Source organism: Lasioglossum baleicum, chromosome 5, assembly GCF_051020765.1.
Source record: "Lasioglossum baleicum chromosome 5, iyLasBale1, whole genome shotgun sequence".
Classification (NCBI taxonomy): Eukaryota; Metazoa; Arthropoda; class Insecta; order Hymenoptera; family Halictidae; genus Lasioglossum; species Lasioglossum baleicum.
The window spans coordinates 15,158,256-15,173,358 of NC_134933.1; the positions used below are offsets into that span (position 1 = coordinate 15,158,256).

At 47.5% G+C, this 15,103-nt stretch overlaps 2 protein-coding genes across 6 annotated transcripts in view; one reads left to right on the forward strand and one right to left on the reverse strand.

Moving 5' to 3' along the window:
* Nucleotides 1-59: 59 nt before the first annotated feature.
* On the reverse strand, nt 60-6,538 carry Nup188 (nuclear pore complex protein Nup188). Of its 2 annotated transcripts, XM_076423983.1 has the most exons (5): nt 6,227-6,538; nt 5,898-6,108; nt 5,344-5,808; nt 5,156-5,280; nt 60-5,046 (listed from the first exon to the last, which is right to left on the reverse strand). In XM_076423983.1, the coding sequence occupies exons 1-5, from the start codon at nt 6,253-6,255 to the stop codon at nt 60-62; spliced, it is 5,817 nt and encodes a 1,938-aa protein (XP_076280098.1). In that variant the 5' UTR covers nt 6,256-6,538. The 2 variants fall into 2 exon arrangements, with proteins under 2 accessions (XP_076280098.1, XP_076280099.1); XM_076423984.1 differs by lacking the exons at nt 5,344-5,808; nt 5,898-6,108; nt 6,227-6,538 and having other exon boundaries at nt 60-4,829; nt 4,933-5,046.
* Nucleotides 6,539-8,173: 1,635 nt separating this feature from the next.
* Cmpy (crimpy) overlaps nt 8,174-15,103 on the forward strand; it is a 182,683-nt gene continuing 175,753 nt past the window's right edge. For 2 of the 4 annotated variants that reach the window (XM_076424041.1, XM_076424044.1), the window contains exon 1: nt 8,174-9,979. In XM_076424041.1, coding sequence (XP_076280156.1) covers nt 9,834-9,979 — 146 coding nt within the window. In that variant the 5' untranslated portion in view covers nt 8,174-9,833. The remainder of the gene's footprint in view (nt 9,980-15,103) is intronic. The other 2 variants (XM_076424042.1, XM_076424043.1) reach the window with 2 other exon arrangements.

Genomic DNA, 15,103 nt, shown 5'->3' on the forward strand with positions numbered 1-15,103 from the left:
TACACCACCAACCTCCAGTGACTTCCGCAATTTTCGCAAAAGTGAAAAGGCGATCGCTATCATCGGTATTGCGTTAAATCCAATGATTCCACCACGGCTTTTAACAGCTTTCCCATCAATGGTAGAAATTGTACGCTACTGACGTTCGTCGTAAACGTTCCGGTGGTGAAAACGTTCTCCTCGGGTCTTCGTCCTTCCCCCTGTTTCAACCTCGCGGGTAGAATGGTCTGGCACGGATCGATCGCCAGGTCGATCGTTCTCGCGCTCTTCGAATCGGCGTTGATCAACGATCCCTCGACAGGCCAGTTGTCGGGGGTGCCTCGGTGCTCTAGAAAATCGAAGAAAACCCCCAATTCCGTGACTGTTTCGCGAGCTATGAGCTGCCGGTCCCGGAGAGCGATTCGAGGACTCCGGACACCCTCCAACGCTTGACAGAGAATCAACACTAGATTGACTTCGAGCGCTAGTCTGGTGTTGTTCTCGTCCATAGATTCGAACCAGGGATCTCTAAACTTTTGGTACTTTGCGACAACGGGGCTGCCGGTGGTTCCAGTGTTCGCGGCGGTAGTTCCGCCGCTGCCAGCTTTGGAGACGTGTCTGCCGCTTGTTAGAGCGGTTGCCCTCGACAGGATGGTGTTTTCGCATATCAGTGGGTCGTAGGGTCTTCTGACGAGCCTCGGGCTGCTGAGCAGAGGCACGGTCACGTCCAGACCGCTGACATACACCAAAAAGTCTCCGCCAACGTTCGATGACGAGGACGACGACCTCGACGCCGAACCGGAGGAGGCCGCGGCTGCGGCCGCATGGATGATCCTTCTGAGGTCCTTGCTGGAGTGCATTCGTCGGTCCTCCGGCGTTGCGTGTTCCCACTCTCTCTTCGCGGAGTCCGTTTTGTCGGCCTGACCGGTGAAAGATATGGACGAGGAGCCGGCCGGCTGAGAGCGTGAATGGAGAGCTTGGGTGAACAGTTGGGTCGAGCTGATGATCGTTCCGTAGGTCAGCCGGGGACCCGAGCTCATGCTCATTTGAGGCGGGCCGAAATTCATCTCGGCCATCGGAGTGTACCAAAAGTCTTGCGTGTAGATCGTGTCGACGAGAGTGTTCAGTCTCGGCGAGAAGTGAACGAAGCTCAGCGCGCAGGTTGTGTTGATCACTATCAGCTTGTTTACTAGAAGTTTCAGTTCTCCGCTCGGCGATTTTTTGTCGCAGGATTCCAGCTCTTCGGCGCTTTCAACGCTGATCCCGTCGATGATGAACTTGAGGATTCGCGGCCTGAGAAGCAAGTTTACCGTGTTGTCGTATGCCAGGTACATGCACTTGATCAAAGTTTCGCAGACGTTCGGCTGCACGGAGTTCCAGACGTAGGGCTGCGTCGCCATCGTGTGAATCAGGGCGACGAGGGACTGCACCAGGTCGGCGGCTAAGAGGTCCGCCGTGTGTCTGAGCAACGTCGAGACGACCATTAGCTGGTGTTCGTGCGAGTTCAGGAACATTAGAATGGACTTGATGTGGACGGTAGCCGTTTCTCTGGTAACGAGACCGGTCACGAATTCTAGGCCTAAGGTATACAGCGGCCACCAATCCTGGCATCGCCAGTTCGCGTTTGGCCAGTCCTGGTACAGCGAATCCAGCATGCTATTACCGATCTCCGCGGGCGGAATCAAGCTCAACCACAGCTTCGCGATGTCGTTTTCGTTGATTGGGTGCAGAGTATAGGGCGATCGAACGATCAAGTTGAGCAGATTCAACGCGGCGCTGCTGAACCTCAGGTAGGGGTACTTTTGCATGGTGATACCGATGCAGGCCGTCAATTCGGGTATCATTTGTCGAAGCTGCACGCAACCGGACTTTCTTTGGCGTTTTGACAGCGAGCTTCGTTCCACGTACGAACGCAACAGTTGCGTGACCATGCAGACTGCCAAAGTCGCTGGTAAACTCTCTCGAACACCCCTTAAGGTCTCCGCGTTCCTCTCGTCGACGTTCTTCTGGGCAGTGACATTGCCCTGGGCGATCGTCCCCTTCTCGTCTACCGTACCGGATACAGCGATCGGTTGCAGCTGGTACTGTTGGTACTGTTGATACTGCTGGGACTGCCGGTTCTGCTTCTCAAACCGTATCGCTGCCTCCTTCAATTCCTCCAGCTCGCTCGCAGCGATCGTGCAGGAGTGCGCCAAGAGATACTCGAGGCTGGTCGCGTCCTCGCGTAACGTGCTCTTCACGCATTGAACGCATCCTAGAAGCAAAGATACCAGTGTTTGCCGCAACGATTTCCCGTAGCAACGGTACGCCTGGCTGATCTCTTGCATCAGTTGCATCAATCCTGACTTAAAGATCCTCGAGTCGTCGACGCACATCTGCTTCCAAGAGGTGATGCACCGCAGCGACAACGAAGCCAACAGCATCGTGACTTTACGGTTGGCGGGGTCGTGGGACTGTTTCACTCGCTCGAGAAGCGATTCGAGAGAGCGTTGGGTTATCAACTGCGCTTGGATCACGTTCACGGGATAGTTGACGGCGATCCTTTCATCCGTTAACGTTACCACAAAATTGTACCAGGACTCCAAATTGGTCTCGTACAACGAACAACCCACAGACGCGTTGCTGTCGTACTTTTCGCGCTTGCTCGGCGATTGCTCGCCGTCACTATCGCAGCTCGACAGCTCGTCCTTCAATATGTATACCGCCAGGTTCTTCCAGTAAGGCTTCGACTTGTCCATCAGTTTCCTCAGGTTCATGGAGAAATCGTCCTCCAGTAAGGAGTTCTTGAACAGCTCCAGAGTGATTATATCAAGCAGGTGGGAATAGCCTTTCGCGGTTGGAACGAGATCCCTGAACAGTGGAGCGAGCAGGTGAGTCCAAAATTTGTCTCGTTTGCGGAAGAAGTTGACCAGGATCTCGTTCCTATGGTACCACATTGCTCGCAGCAACGCCATCGTGCTGTTGTATAGTTGATCGCACACGATGTTCTCCCTCTCGTAGATCCGGCTCAGGTATTTGTCCAAGAACTGTCTACAGCCCTCCGTAAAGAACTCCTCGACCGACCGCGGGAAGATTCTGTTGCATTCTGCCGGGTGTACGATGTTGAAGAGGGCTTCCGTTAGTCCGGGTTGTTTCTCTAGGCAAACGGCGACCAGCTCAAGAATCGCGACTTTGACGTCGGCCACGCAGGTCGGTGACATCAATCCTCTGCGGGATGCGAATGTCTCTCGTATGGCCGTCCCGTCCATGCCCATGCAGACCAGTAGGGACATCGAAGATCCTTCGGCAAACTTTTTCAACAGTCTGACCGCCATCGCCTGCAACGGCGGACTGAACCAAACGTAAAGGTAATTCACGATCGTCGGTACTATCAGAAGACCGTTCGGCACGCGCGGCGACGAGTACAACGCAGTTTCCAACGGCGATCTGTCCTCTCTCCGAAGACCCAATGACTTTCTGAATATCAGTAACCTATTTACCACCGACAGCGCCAGCTGCACGCTTGTGATCGCCTTCAATCCTTTTCCGCGAATCCAATCGGTCTCTACCATCATCTTGTTGTGCAAGGTACGCTCGCCGGTTCGGATCAGTTTGAGAAGCGCGTGCCTCGGTTCCAGGTACAATAAACTATACGCGACCACCAGCTGTAGTTCGTTGCGGATATCGTCTTTCGAGAGGCTAGTCTCGAGCGCTCTGTGAAGACAGTACATGCACTTCAACCACAGATCGGTCCTCTCGGCGTCCGAGTCAAAGTACCAGGAGTCCAACTTCGGCAAGACACCTTGCAGTAAGAACACCATTCCTGGTATCTCGACCGTGTACAGAGCTTCCTCGTTGTATTTCCGGATCAAATAGTTGGAGAGGATGTCTAGGTACGCGTTCAAGATCGGGTAGGAATGGGCGATCGTTTCTATCGCCGACAGCCAGGATGCGATTATACCGCCATCGAACGAGACCGCCTCCGCAAAGTCCAACGCCTTCTGGTACCGGTTGTTGAACCTCGGATAAACGCCCGCGCGCATTCTAGCAAGAATCTCCTCGGGATACTCGGGGATCAGCTCGGAGGAAATGCTGATGCACGCCGCAACTGTCTTGTATATGTACATTTTCTCCTCGGGCAGTACCGGATAGGAGAATCGGTTGATAATTTCGAAGCTTAATTCCGTCGGAATGACCATGCTCTGACGAATCCCTATGTATTTTGCCAGCTTCTTCAGCAATTTTAGACCCTGCGACACGTTCTCTGGTAAGTTTTTGCTGATCTCATTAATATTTGAAACTCTGCCGCCCGCTTGAGAGAATAGTTGTTCTATCTTGTGGTGTAGAGCATCCCAGTAGCTCGCTTTTTGTCGGAATATCACTACTTCACGGTCGCTCGACAGTATGCGTACGTTTTCTCGAATGGTGTCCTCCAATATGGTGTACGAGTTCTTATGGATCGTGCATTCCTGTTGGTAAGGCTTCAACGGCTTGTTGTGGTCCCGTTGCCGCGGCAATTCCAGTGTCAACGAGCGCAGATTTTCCAATTCGACGGCAATCCTCTTGGCGCTCGATTTCGAGGCGCTAGCCAATCCAATTGCAATGTTGGTCAGAGGCTCGAACTCGTGCGGAAATTGTTCCGAAGCGAATTTGTAGATCGGCCAGAAACTGTCCTCGCGTTCTTGCCAGAATCGAGCGGCCGTCTCGGGAAACTGTATCGTTGCAGCTACCGCGTCGAAGATACCGTTCAACGTGCCGAGTTTGTCTTCGTCGACGAAAACGCACACTAACGTCATCAGATTGTACACGCTGTTGCGCACGACCTCGGCATAATGAGTTTTCTCGCAAATCATCTCGCTGTTCATCAAGTCCTGTAAATAACGGAAAACGTCAAGTTGGATCGCTTTGATGCCGAACGGCCGGAACCGCGACAACGTGTCCATATTATCGGAATCGATTGCGTAGTTTGCTAACATCCATGACAGAAATAGCGGACTGTCTTGCGGGTTGTTGTCGCGGATACATTTCTGCTCGAAGATTTCCTGCATACTGTTTCTCACGCTTCTAACCCAATCTTCCATGTCGGGGCTGCAAACATTACATATCACGTACCGTGTATCATATCTGTTCTAACAATAAGAATCAATCCAAACATAATCGGTTCGTCTGCACGAATGCGTGCTAACGATCAGCTTACTGTTTTCTCACGTCCAACGCTACTAGGATCAACGCCGCTTGACTATGATGAATTTCTTTGATTTTCCTAGCAATCACCTTTTTGTCTTCGTGACTCTTGGTACTTGCCAAACGTTTCGGCTCTCCCTATACGATTAAGTTTGAAATGTTAATCGAGTGGTGAGAATTGATTAAAACTATTACACTTACCCCGATACTTTCGTATAACTTCAAAAATTCGGTGTCAGCGATATGTATATCGTGAATAATGACCGTCAAAATGTGAAGTAATTCTCGCATTTCGACGAGGCTACTGTTGTACAGCCTGTGCAAGTACTCTTCCGTGCACAGCTGCGACCGAACTGGTGGGTTCACTGTCTTCAGCATTTCTATTTGTTTTCTAATGGATTCCAACAGGGTACCGAATAGAACGTCGTCGAAAAATTTGGCAAACTCCTTTTGGTAACGATGTTCATTGTCTTTGTATTCGACCATGAGTTTAAGGCACTTTATCAGGGTCATTCTTTCGGAGTAATAAAAGTTCCAAATATCGTCGATCAATGCCTTCATCGAAGAGAAATCTATCAGTTGAGACACAAAGGTTTCCGTACAGTTGCGATACTCGTACTTGATGAAATTACAGACCAGGTCCCAGGTAAGCGTAGCATCTAAATTCTATAACATAGATAATAATAAATACGAGAATCAGAATCACAATAATTTAAATAAGAAGAAATTGTCTTAAATCTCTTAAGAACATGTACCAAAAGAGGAGCCAGTTTGCCAATCAGTTCGTACATTCGGGGAGAAGGATCATTTTTTGGAATGTTACGAAGGGAGGCTTCTGTGTATGGCTTGAAGAACAAAAGACCCTCCTTGAGCAATTTCGTCTCCTTTTTAATTTCGTCTTCGACGAGCTGTTTCTCGCACCGGCATACCGTATCCGATATTAAGAGCCATAACTCCTTGCAGTAACTGTGAAAATAATGACTTTAGCGCGATGACAATCGTCGTAAATAAAGGTTAAATGCCAGAACGTAAAATCAAAATTAATGCCGCGTTTCGTTGCAATAAAGAGAAAGTGTTTACTCACGGTAAACTCTCGACAGCGTGTCCGTCCATTCTCAACGTATCAAGTCATATATATGTAATTCGTGAGAAATATATTTGTAATTTCTCGCTTCACGTTTCAAATATCTTGCATAGTCAAATATAAATACAGTATTCCTTCCTTACATATTCCTTTTGTTGTTTGTCAGTGCAGTTTATTGTTTACAGTAAACGAGACATAACCTCTTTTGCGAATTACACACGACAACCGGCATATGACGGTATGGGCAGATGGGCATATCCTATTCGCTCTTTTCAAACTGAAACCTTCGTAGTAGATGTCGTAGATTCGTAGTACAGTCAGTTGAATTGGCCATTGGCCAAGATTTCTCGCGCATGCGCGTCCGAAACAGTAACGTATCTTGTTGTATTATGATGAAAAGGTATGTATTTACATAAATAATATTAATTCTATATAAATTTACTTAAATTTTATAGGTAATATTTTTCATGTATTTATTGGAGTACAGTATCGCCAGGTCGAGAAAATCGAGGGGAAATAATGTACCCCCTCTCTGATGATCAGACCCGTCTACGGCACGGGCACCAACGGGCACCGTGGTTGTGGTCTACGGTCTTACATTAGTGGGGGATGTTGGAGTGTGCTCATAGTGGAAGGGGAAAAGGAGGAGAGGAAAAGGCATCCATTTGGTTAGCTACCTGGCGACACTGGTGGATATGTAATGCAATGTAATGATATTGGCGGGAAAGTACCAAAACAACCTGTTCCGGACAAAGAGACTCCAGGACGAGGGACGTGAAACGACACACAATCAGTAAAAGGTAAAAGTTGCAGCCATCACATATGTGTGACACATCGGTTTGTTATCAGAGGCCGGTGTCACATATATATATGTGACAGATGTTTTTGGTCAATTTATGAAGACATATTAAAACGCGTTGTGTTTTGAAAATTGTTATAGCCCAGTGACACATATGTGTGCCAGTTTAAAAGAATGTTTATTTTACTTTGTTAGAATGGTCTGAATATAAATACGTACAGTCTATTCTAATTGGTGTCATCAGAGAGGAAATTATAAACCTGAAAAAAATCATGGGCTGTGGTGGACGTTTTTCCTTTGAGACCCTGGTAACGAACGAGTTAATGGGATACTTTGATCACTTGTTACGATATGATTTTGAAAAATGAATGCATAATATGTGTATGCCCATAAACTATTAATAATAATTTACCAAAAATTCGTATATAGCACGTTTGTCTCGTCGTCTCGTCCTGGACGCTACCGTTGGTAGAAAATGGAAAAATTTTCTTACCGTTCTGTGTCGGTAAGGCAGTTCTCTATTATTACAAATGTCTATAACACAGTTTTTGGTTTACTTGCAATGTCCTATTTATCGTTATTAATCGTTTTGTAATGTTATATTTCTTTTACGAAGCATGCAAGAGGTGAATCTGGAAAATGATTTATCGATCGAACTACCGGACAGGTGAAATTGACCGGTTGAAATATTTCGTTTCCCAATTGTCGGGAGTTGTGAATGAGATCGTGTAAGTACTTAATAATAAAATAAATTCGTTTATTCACGTATAAACTCCAATGAAAATCTCGTTGGATCTCGCGGGACTTCTCGTAATTGTTATCGTAGAACAAGTGAATTAGTCGAACCATTTCGAGGGTTGGCTGGATCCTTATCAGCCGGTTTATCTCCGATCGACTAACAATAAGTAAAGCATAATTAGCGTTTGGAAGAATCAGAGTCAGAGAATCAGAAGCAGAATCAGAATCAGAATCAGAAGCACAACCGGAATCAGGCGACAATAGCAAGGAAAATGGCTCGTGGAGGAAAGAGGCGAATGAACAGCTGAGGTGATCGAGGGTGGATGGGAGACAGGGGTTGCGTGTCAGGGCGCCGACGCGAGGCGTCGAGGCGCTTCAGGCCGCTTCGCGCCGCTTCATGCCGCTTCGTAGGAGCTGATCGTCGACCAGTGCACGTTCGTCTTGGACATCGAGCGCGTCGCGTTCTTGTCGCGGTTTGCGATCGTTTGATAGCGTCGTTTCGTCGCGACAGTCCGCCGATTCGCGTCAAGTATCGCCGATTCGCGCCGATTAGCGCCGATTCTCGCCGTGTACGATGTTGCCACGAGCGTGATCTACACCGTACACCCGGAGCCCGCAGGAAGCGTGGCTTCCATCGCGATTACTATGAGACCTTGCGTCGAAACGATTCTCGTAAATATTGACCTTTTACCCTTGCTAGGGTGCAAGGCTGCGTTTTTTAAACGACACGTTTTTTATCGGAACCGAATCGCTGTTCGTACCTCGTGGACGTTGTCGACCTACAATCGTTCGAGCAAATGAATAAGGATACTATTTCCTTCGGAACAAAACAATGGGAACGCGCGAGATTTATAGATCGACTCGATCGGCATCCCCCGGGTGAACCATCCAGCTCGGGCCGAAGTAGACGCGCAGCACGTTGCGTTGCTCCACGGGAAGTATTAACGATCGTTACGGGACTAAATGCAAAGTAGTTGATTCTCCGGAGGCTGAAGCATCGTTCCGTTTAAGATGAAAGCAGCATTTTCCATCGTCGGCGCGTGGTCTTTCGCAACGCGTGTACATCGCGAATCCTGTTACATCGTGGCTGCATCCGTCGCGTCGCGTCGGGAAGTATGGAAATATGGGTATCCTGTGACGCGCGTCCCGTACGTGGCGCAACGTAACTGTGCGAAGAGTATTCTCGCGTTTAGCACTCTGCCACAAAATTCGAGCGTGTTGCACCGACGGTATGCGGCACTGCGGCTGTTCTCCGCGTCCGCTATCTACCCTTGTAATTTAACCGCGGCCGGGACGAGACCTCGCCAACTTTCTGCCTCGCATCGTCGGGGCCGCCGTAATTCCTGGACCCTGGCGCAGCGTTTATGATTTATCGATTTCCTTCCGCGAACCCCCGCGATGTCGATCTCTATTCCGATATCGATTCCGATTCGCACGAAATCGGAAGGATCCGTCTTGATCAATTGGGACTTAATAATTTTTTGTTACCATCCGAGAGCGCTTAATTCCGCTTTCTATCCGCTGGAAAAATATTTTCTTGTCACAGAACCGTGAACGAAATCATTGCTCCGTTTTCGACTTGCTCTGAACCTGCCGGCGCGGCGCGTGGCGTGGCGTGGCTCGGCTCGACGCGGCTCGGCTCGGCGCTCTGTCTCGTTTCCAGTGCAATTTGCCTAGCGAGGAATTCGAGGAGAAGTGTTTGGACTCGATAGAAAGCCCGTAGACCGCGTGCAGCGTGCACGGTGCATCCCGTACCGCAATCGGGCTGCCGAACGGTGGCGAACATTGCGGCACGTGCGTCCAAGTGTACTGCAGCTGGTGAATTTGAGATGCACGGCGCTGCCGCGCGATATCCTTCCGCGATGAACTGGTAACGCGTTGCGGAGGAGCTTTCTTTACGCGATTCTCGCGACCAGGAGGACGGATATAAGCCATAGAATCGACAAGAATCGAGGAGAACCGAGAACGAGCAAGAAGAATCGGAAACGAAGAGGACGATCGAAGGGGTTGGTGCGCGACGCGCGGGAGGGGGGGGAGGGGCAGTAGATCGGCTAGAAAGGGAGGAGAAAAATGAGGGCCTCGTTGCTGTTGCTGGGGGGCATCGTGGTACTCTCGGTCGCGGTTGCGAGAGCTCTTTCGTGTGTGTGCTCACCCCTCGAGTGTGACGTTCTTACGGACGAGGATTGCCCCGGAGGTCTCACCTCGGACCCCTGCGGGTGAGTTGCGCTAGTTTCTATTTTCATGTCTCTATTTTCATGGAAAATCGCTTCTCATCCTCTGCTCGATGTTGAACGCGTTATTTATATTAATATACTATGGTTGCGAACAACAAGACTGCAACTGTTCCGTAAACATTGAGGCTTTTCAAGACTCGCGTATGTCGTGGACACGGTACACGTATTTTTTTGAAACCTTTCAACTGCTCAACATCGATACGAGTTCCTTCTAATCCTTGTTTCCGTCGATCGGGGGTTATCCATTTAGATACATCGTAAACGTTTAAGGTTCCCATTTCTCGCATTACTTTGCATCCATCCGCATTTTTCGAGCTTAAGGCTACGGCGCTTCGGTGTTCCAAAGAATTTGTATAAACTGTTGCATTTACAATGATTCGTTGATGCAGGGTTAAAATCTGTACCGAAAGCTTTAGCAAAAAAAGAAGAAAATTTTGGATGTTGACGCGAAGGTAGAAACGCGTTACGGTACGAACCAATTTTTGAAACGTTGTGCTTTGACAAGTACATACAAAGTTCAGAGGTTATTTACGATAAAATCATGACCGTAATATGGTATTCGTGGACGATTCTACGTGCTAGTGTATTCGACCGAACCCCTCGCAGCGATTCGGTAGAATTCAACCGAACTGTCCTTTTTACGTTAACTCTTTGCCAGCAGAACCGATCAAAGTCGAGTACATACATATTGCGTTTTGCTGATTCGCCGCGGTGATAGTCATTTAAAATTTTGTTCGCGTTTCGATTCAAAAAGCACTGTCGAAGACGCAGTTGCGGTTATCATTTGTACATACAGTGTTCGCGTAGAGGTAGAGAGGCGTGGGAGATAGGTACATAGTAGATACTATATGTGTACAGGTACTTCGACAGGTAGTATGTGGGTACAAACATATCACGACTCTTGAAACGCATCAAAAATGGTAGCGCAGGCTTCGATCTGAACGTTTTTGACGTCGATCGCCTATCGCGTGTCGCGCGTACAGTATGTATACAGTATACGGTGTATACCAGGGATGAGCAACCTTTTTTTACGACGGGCCAGCTACAAATTTAAAAATGTCGTGCGGGCCAGTCACTGATGTCACAGCTTTCATCAAGTGCCAAGAAACACCATTCAAATTTGTGAATGCGTTCACCTAATGTTGCAATTATGTTTTCGGACAGGTCTACGATTCTTCTTCCAATTGTAAATCTTGACAAAGTATTTTTGGAAATAATGTCCTTTTTATCAGGAAAAGCTATTTCTGCAACAGCAGTTAAACATTCCTTAATCATCTCACCATCAGCAAATGGTTTCATCTTTTTGGCTAAAACTTGACTAACAGTGTAACTAGCTTTTACTGCCAAATCTGATGAAAAACTTTGAACTTTGAATATATTTTGTTGTTGTTTCAAACTTTTCTCCAACTGATTCAATTGATCCTTTCGCATTTGGCCTTGGATGTTGTTATAATTTGTCTCAAGTTTTGCCTCATAATAACGATTAATATTATATTCCTTTGAGACGGATACTGAATCTGAGCATAAAAGGCAAACAGCTTTATCTTTCACCAGTGTGAAAAAATAATCCAATTTCCATTCTTCATTAAAACTTCTATTTTCATCTCGAACTTTTCGTTTTTTCGTTTGCTGGTAGGACATATTTGCAACTATAATAATAAGGCAAGTGTTTATAAAAATATAATAAAAAAATAATTTTCGGTCGATAATATTAGTTTTCAAATTTAAAAATAGTGCTTACCTTTTTTGTTACAATGATACGGTAATAAGTCACGAAATAGACAGTACAAAATACACACAAAAAAGTTCTATGATTTGTGACAACACTTTTAATCAAACTTGGAGAACTACCTCGAAACAAGCAATTCGTGAATCTGACCAGAAAATAATGTAGCGAAATGACGTCCGTTGGCGAAATGACGATCGACAAACGCACCGGAAGAATCCATGCGTGCGTAAAAAGTAAAAAGATGATCGGCCGAAGCTTGGTAGGTAACGTCGCCGTCGTACGAAGAGCTCGCAGTCTTTTGTAGAACAGCGGGACACTGTAGGAATTTTTAAAAGTCAAAATGTAAAATCTTTGAAGGGCCGCGGGTTGCTCATCCCTGGTGTATACCGTATAAGTATTGGTTACGATTACGAGTTTATCTATAGCGCGTATTATTCCCACTTCTGTAAAAGGGCACGCATATTTGTCGATTCTTCTTCGAAGGCTGCACGCGCGATGGAGACATCTTCGACAACGTTTCACCGTAGCGAAAGTCACAATTTCCGCGCGACAGAGATTTCCTGATCCTCTGTGGGACAAAGCCGATCTTTTTCTGCGCGCGCGATAATCGTTCCGCGTGCAATTAAAATCTCCGCGGGTACAATAAGGACGACCGCGCCCCGTTCTTTTGCCCAGCGGAAACGGGCAAGAAAAAATTCTGTTCTTTGTTGCGCAGCGGTCTTTGTCTAAAGGCCTCGGGCGAATTTTATTCCAGCGCTCGCACGGAAAATAGGGCATGATAAAGGGAGGCTGGCACACGCGCGTGCTTTCGAACATGGATCCGGGACCCCGATCAAAAGCGTCGATCACCGAAATGTTCTGTCTTCTCTCCGGCTTCTCGTTCTCATCGCGATCGAATCTCGTTTGTCGCGCGTCGCGTCTAGCGTTATGCGTTTAGCGCTTACCGATCCGGATTCATTTTGCCGCTATCGAGCGGCGCGGCGCGTCTGCAAACATTTTTCGTTTCGAATCTCGCCGGATTCGTTCGAATTCGACAAGATTTCGCGAAAGGGAAGCACAAATCGAAAACCGATGCGGTTGAAACTCTCGGAATCTCTGTGCTCTCTCTTTTTCCGAATCCATTTTCGATTCGATACGGATGGGTGTATGCGAACCGCTGTTCATCGCTTCGCAAAAGCGGAGAATTCTTGGAGACTCGAAACGACATGGCCCTTCGAAGGGACCTAAGCCGGTTCGAAGGCTGTTCGATTCGTGAAGATTGAGACCGCTGCACGAGTTATCTCGGGAAAGGGAATGCCATGGGCTTCGCGTAGAATAAACATTTTACGACACCGAAATCGTCCCTTTCGACCACCCGATGCTTTCCACAGACGGAAAACATCGTCCAGCTTTCATCGCATCGGATTGCGAACTCTTACGGCATGGCAGTCGCGCGATAGAAACACCGCTACCCGACGAAACCGCCTGCAACGATTTCAGCATTAAAACGCGTCCTTCGTTGGAAAAGTTGAGAACTGCCTTGTGCAATTTGATTTTTCTGCTCCTCTGTGCATGCGTGGGCATTTGAATAACGCGTTTTACACATTTCACGCGCAGACAGAAGGAGAACCGCAAAAGAAACCCTTCAGGCTGGCGGGTGGCATTAAAAATTTCCTTACTAAAACATTAAGCTTTTGTGCTGGTTTTACGTCGGTTCCAACTAATTTTCATCGTTTTCGCTACGCTATTCTATCGAGCAGACTTTTCCAACTTGTACAAAGATTATCTCTTTATCTTAGTAGCCTATTAGACAAAGCCACCAAGTTGCGCCACCAGCATCGCGAAAACATGAACAATTGACGTTCAAATTACCACCACATTTATCGTAAAATACATAAGAACACGACACAGCGTTACATCGACAGCGGGAATGAACGCTTGGTGGTACCACCAGTTACCGATTCATAAAAGCTCTTCAATTCGGTGGCGCCACCAAGTTGCGCCACCAAGTTGCCCACCAGTGGCCTAGTCTAATAACGGCCTTACACGACACTTCTCTGTTCGCTTTCGCGATGTATCGGGTTAAACAAAATACGCATCTCGTCGTGAAATTCGAATGCGCCGTAGCTGTAACTCGTGTCGAAATACGGTTGCAGGGTGGAAGGACTTTAAATCGCGAACTAAATTTTTGCGGCGGGTCTCAACATAACTTTCTTCGTAAAATTTCTGTTTGAACGTTCATGTAATAACCAGATCGGACAGGACAGGACAGACTTCCGTGCGTTTACGGTTTACGGTAACGCGCGAAATAAAACACGGTGTACCGCGAGTTCTCTTGAATTCCATGGATCCGGCAACGAAAAATAGTGTATGTGTAGACTCGCTTCTTTCTTCCCTGAATAGGTCTGTAAAACCGCGAGTTTGTATAAACATCTGTGCGCGCGCGGGCGAGCGAGCTCGTTCGCGTAATAACGTTGCTTTGAAGTCGGCTGATTGCAACGCGGAACGAATGCCGTAAATGGTTGATTAAAAGGGAAACTATGGGCCGAGTTACGTGAATTACACGCGTCGCATCGGCCGGGGAACTGTTTCACAGGGTCGGTGGGTGTGGGTGGCGTAGCAGAAGGAGAAACAGAAGGTAGTGGACGTGGTGGAGGAGGAGAACGAAGAAGAAGAAGAGACGGAGGGAAGGCAATATAAAAGGATTGATTGTTCTACGACCGTACCGTGAGGCGAAGTAATAAAATTGCTCGTCGCAGTCGGATATTTTCTGTGCGGCGCGGCGGGGTATGTCGTGGCGTGACGCTACTGTTTCTTCTGGCCGTATTTTCTTTTTTCATCTGGTATTTCCTGCTCCTCTGTTTCCACTGTTCCTCGATCTGTCCGCACGCGATCAGGAGCACAGGGAGCGTTACCTCTCTCTCTCTCTCTTCTCTACGGACGTTTACCTCCCGCGACGTCTCCTATATTAGGTTGATACAAGTCGATCGAAATGTCGTCGCGTCGTGTCCTTTCGGATGCCATGCTGCAGGAGTTGTGGTCCGACGTCCCAATGACAGGATGAAAATCCCAAAGCTGTGCGATGATGTCTTCGGGTTGCGCATTGAGCTCAAAGTTTGAAAATTTAGGGAAAGTATCGACATTTTTAAGAATATAAAAATCGAAGTATACAGGATAGTATATAGAAAAAGTTACAGTTTACGTACCTCAGAGACAACGAGCGCAAATGTTAAATTTACACGTCTCAGTCCGGATTTTCATCCTATCATTAGGGCGTCGAAGGCGTCGAACCACAATTTTTCCCGTGTGGGACGTTTCCAGTTCCGAGAAAATGTTCTTTCAATCCGGTCTAATGCCGGTGACTTTATTAGATACGGATTTAACTTGGTTTCGCTGCA

Excerpts from the sequence above, each read along its gene's own strand:
- Nup188 (XM_076423983.1), bottom strand. The coding sequence starts at position 6,255 with ATGGACGGACACGCTGTCGAGAGTTTACC. Across the intron at positions 6,109-6,226 it reads CACGCTGTCGAGAGTTTACC|TTACTGCAAGGAGTTATGGC; the intron begins GTGAGTAAACAC and ends TTATTTTCACAG. Across the intron at positions 5,809-5,897 it reads GCAAACTGGCTCCTCTTTTG|AATTTAGATGCTACGCTTAC; the intron begins GTACATGTTCTT and ends TCTATGTTATAG.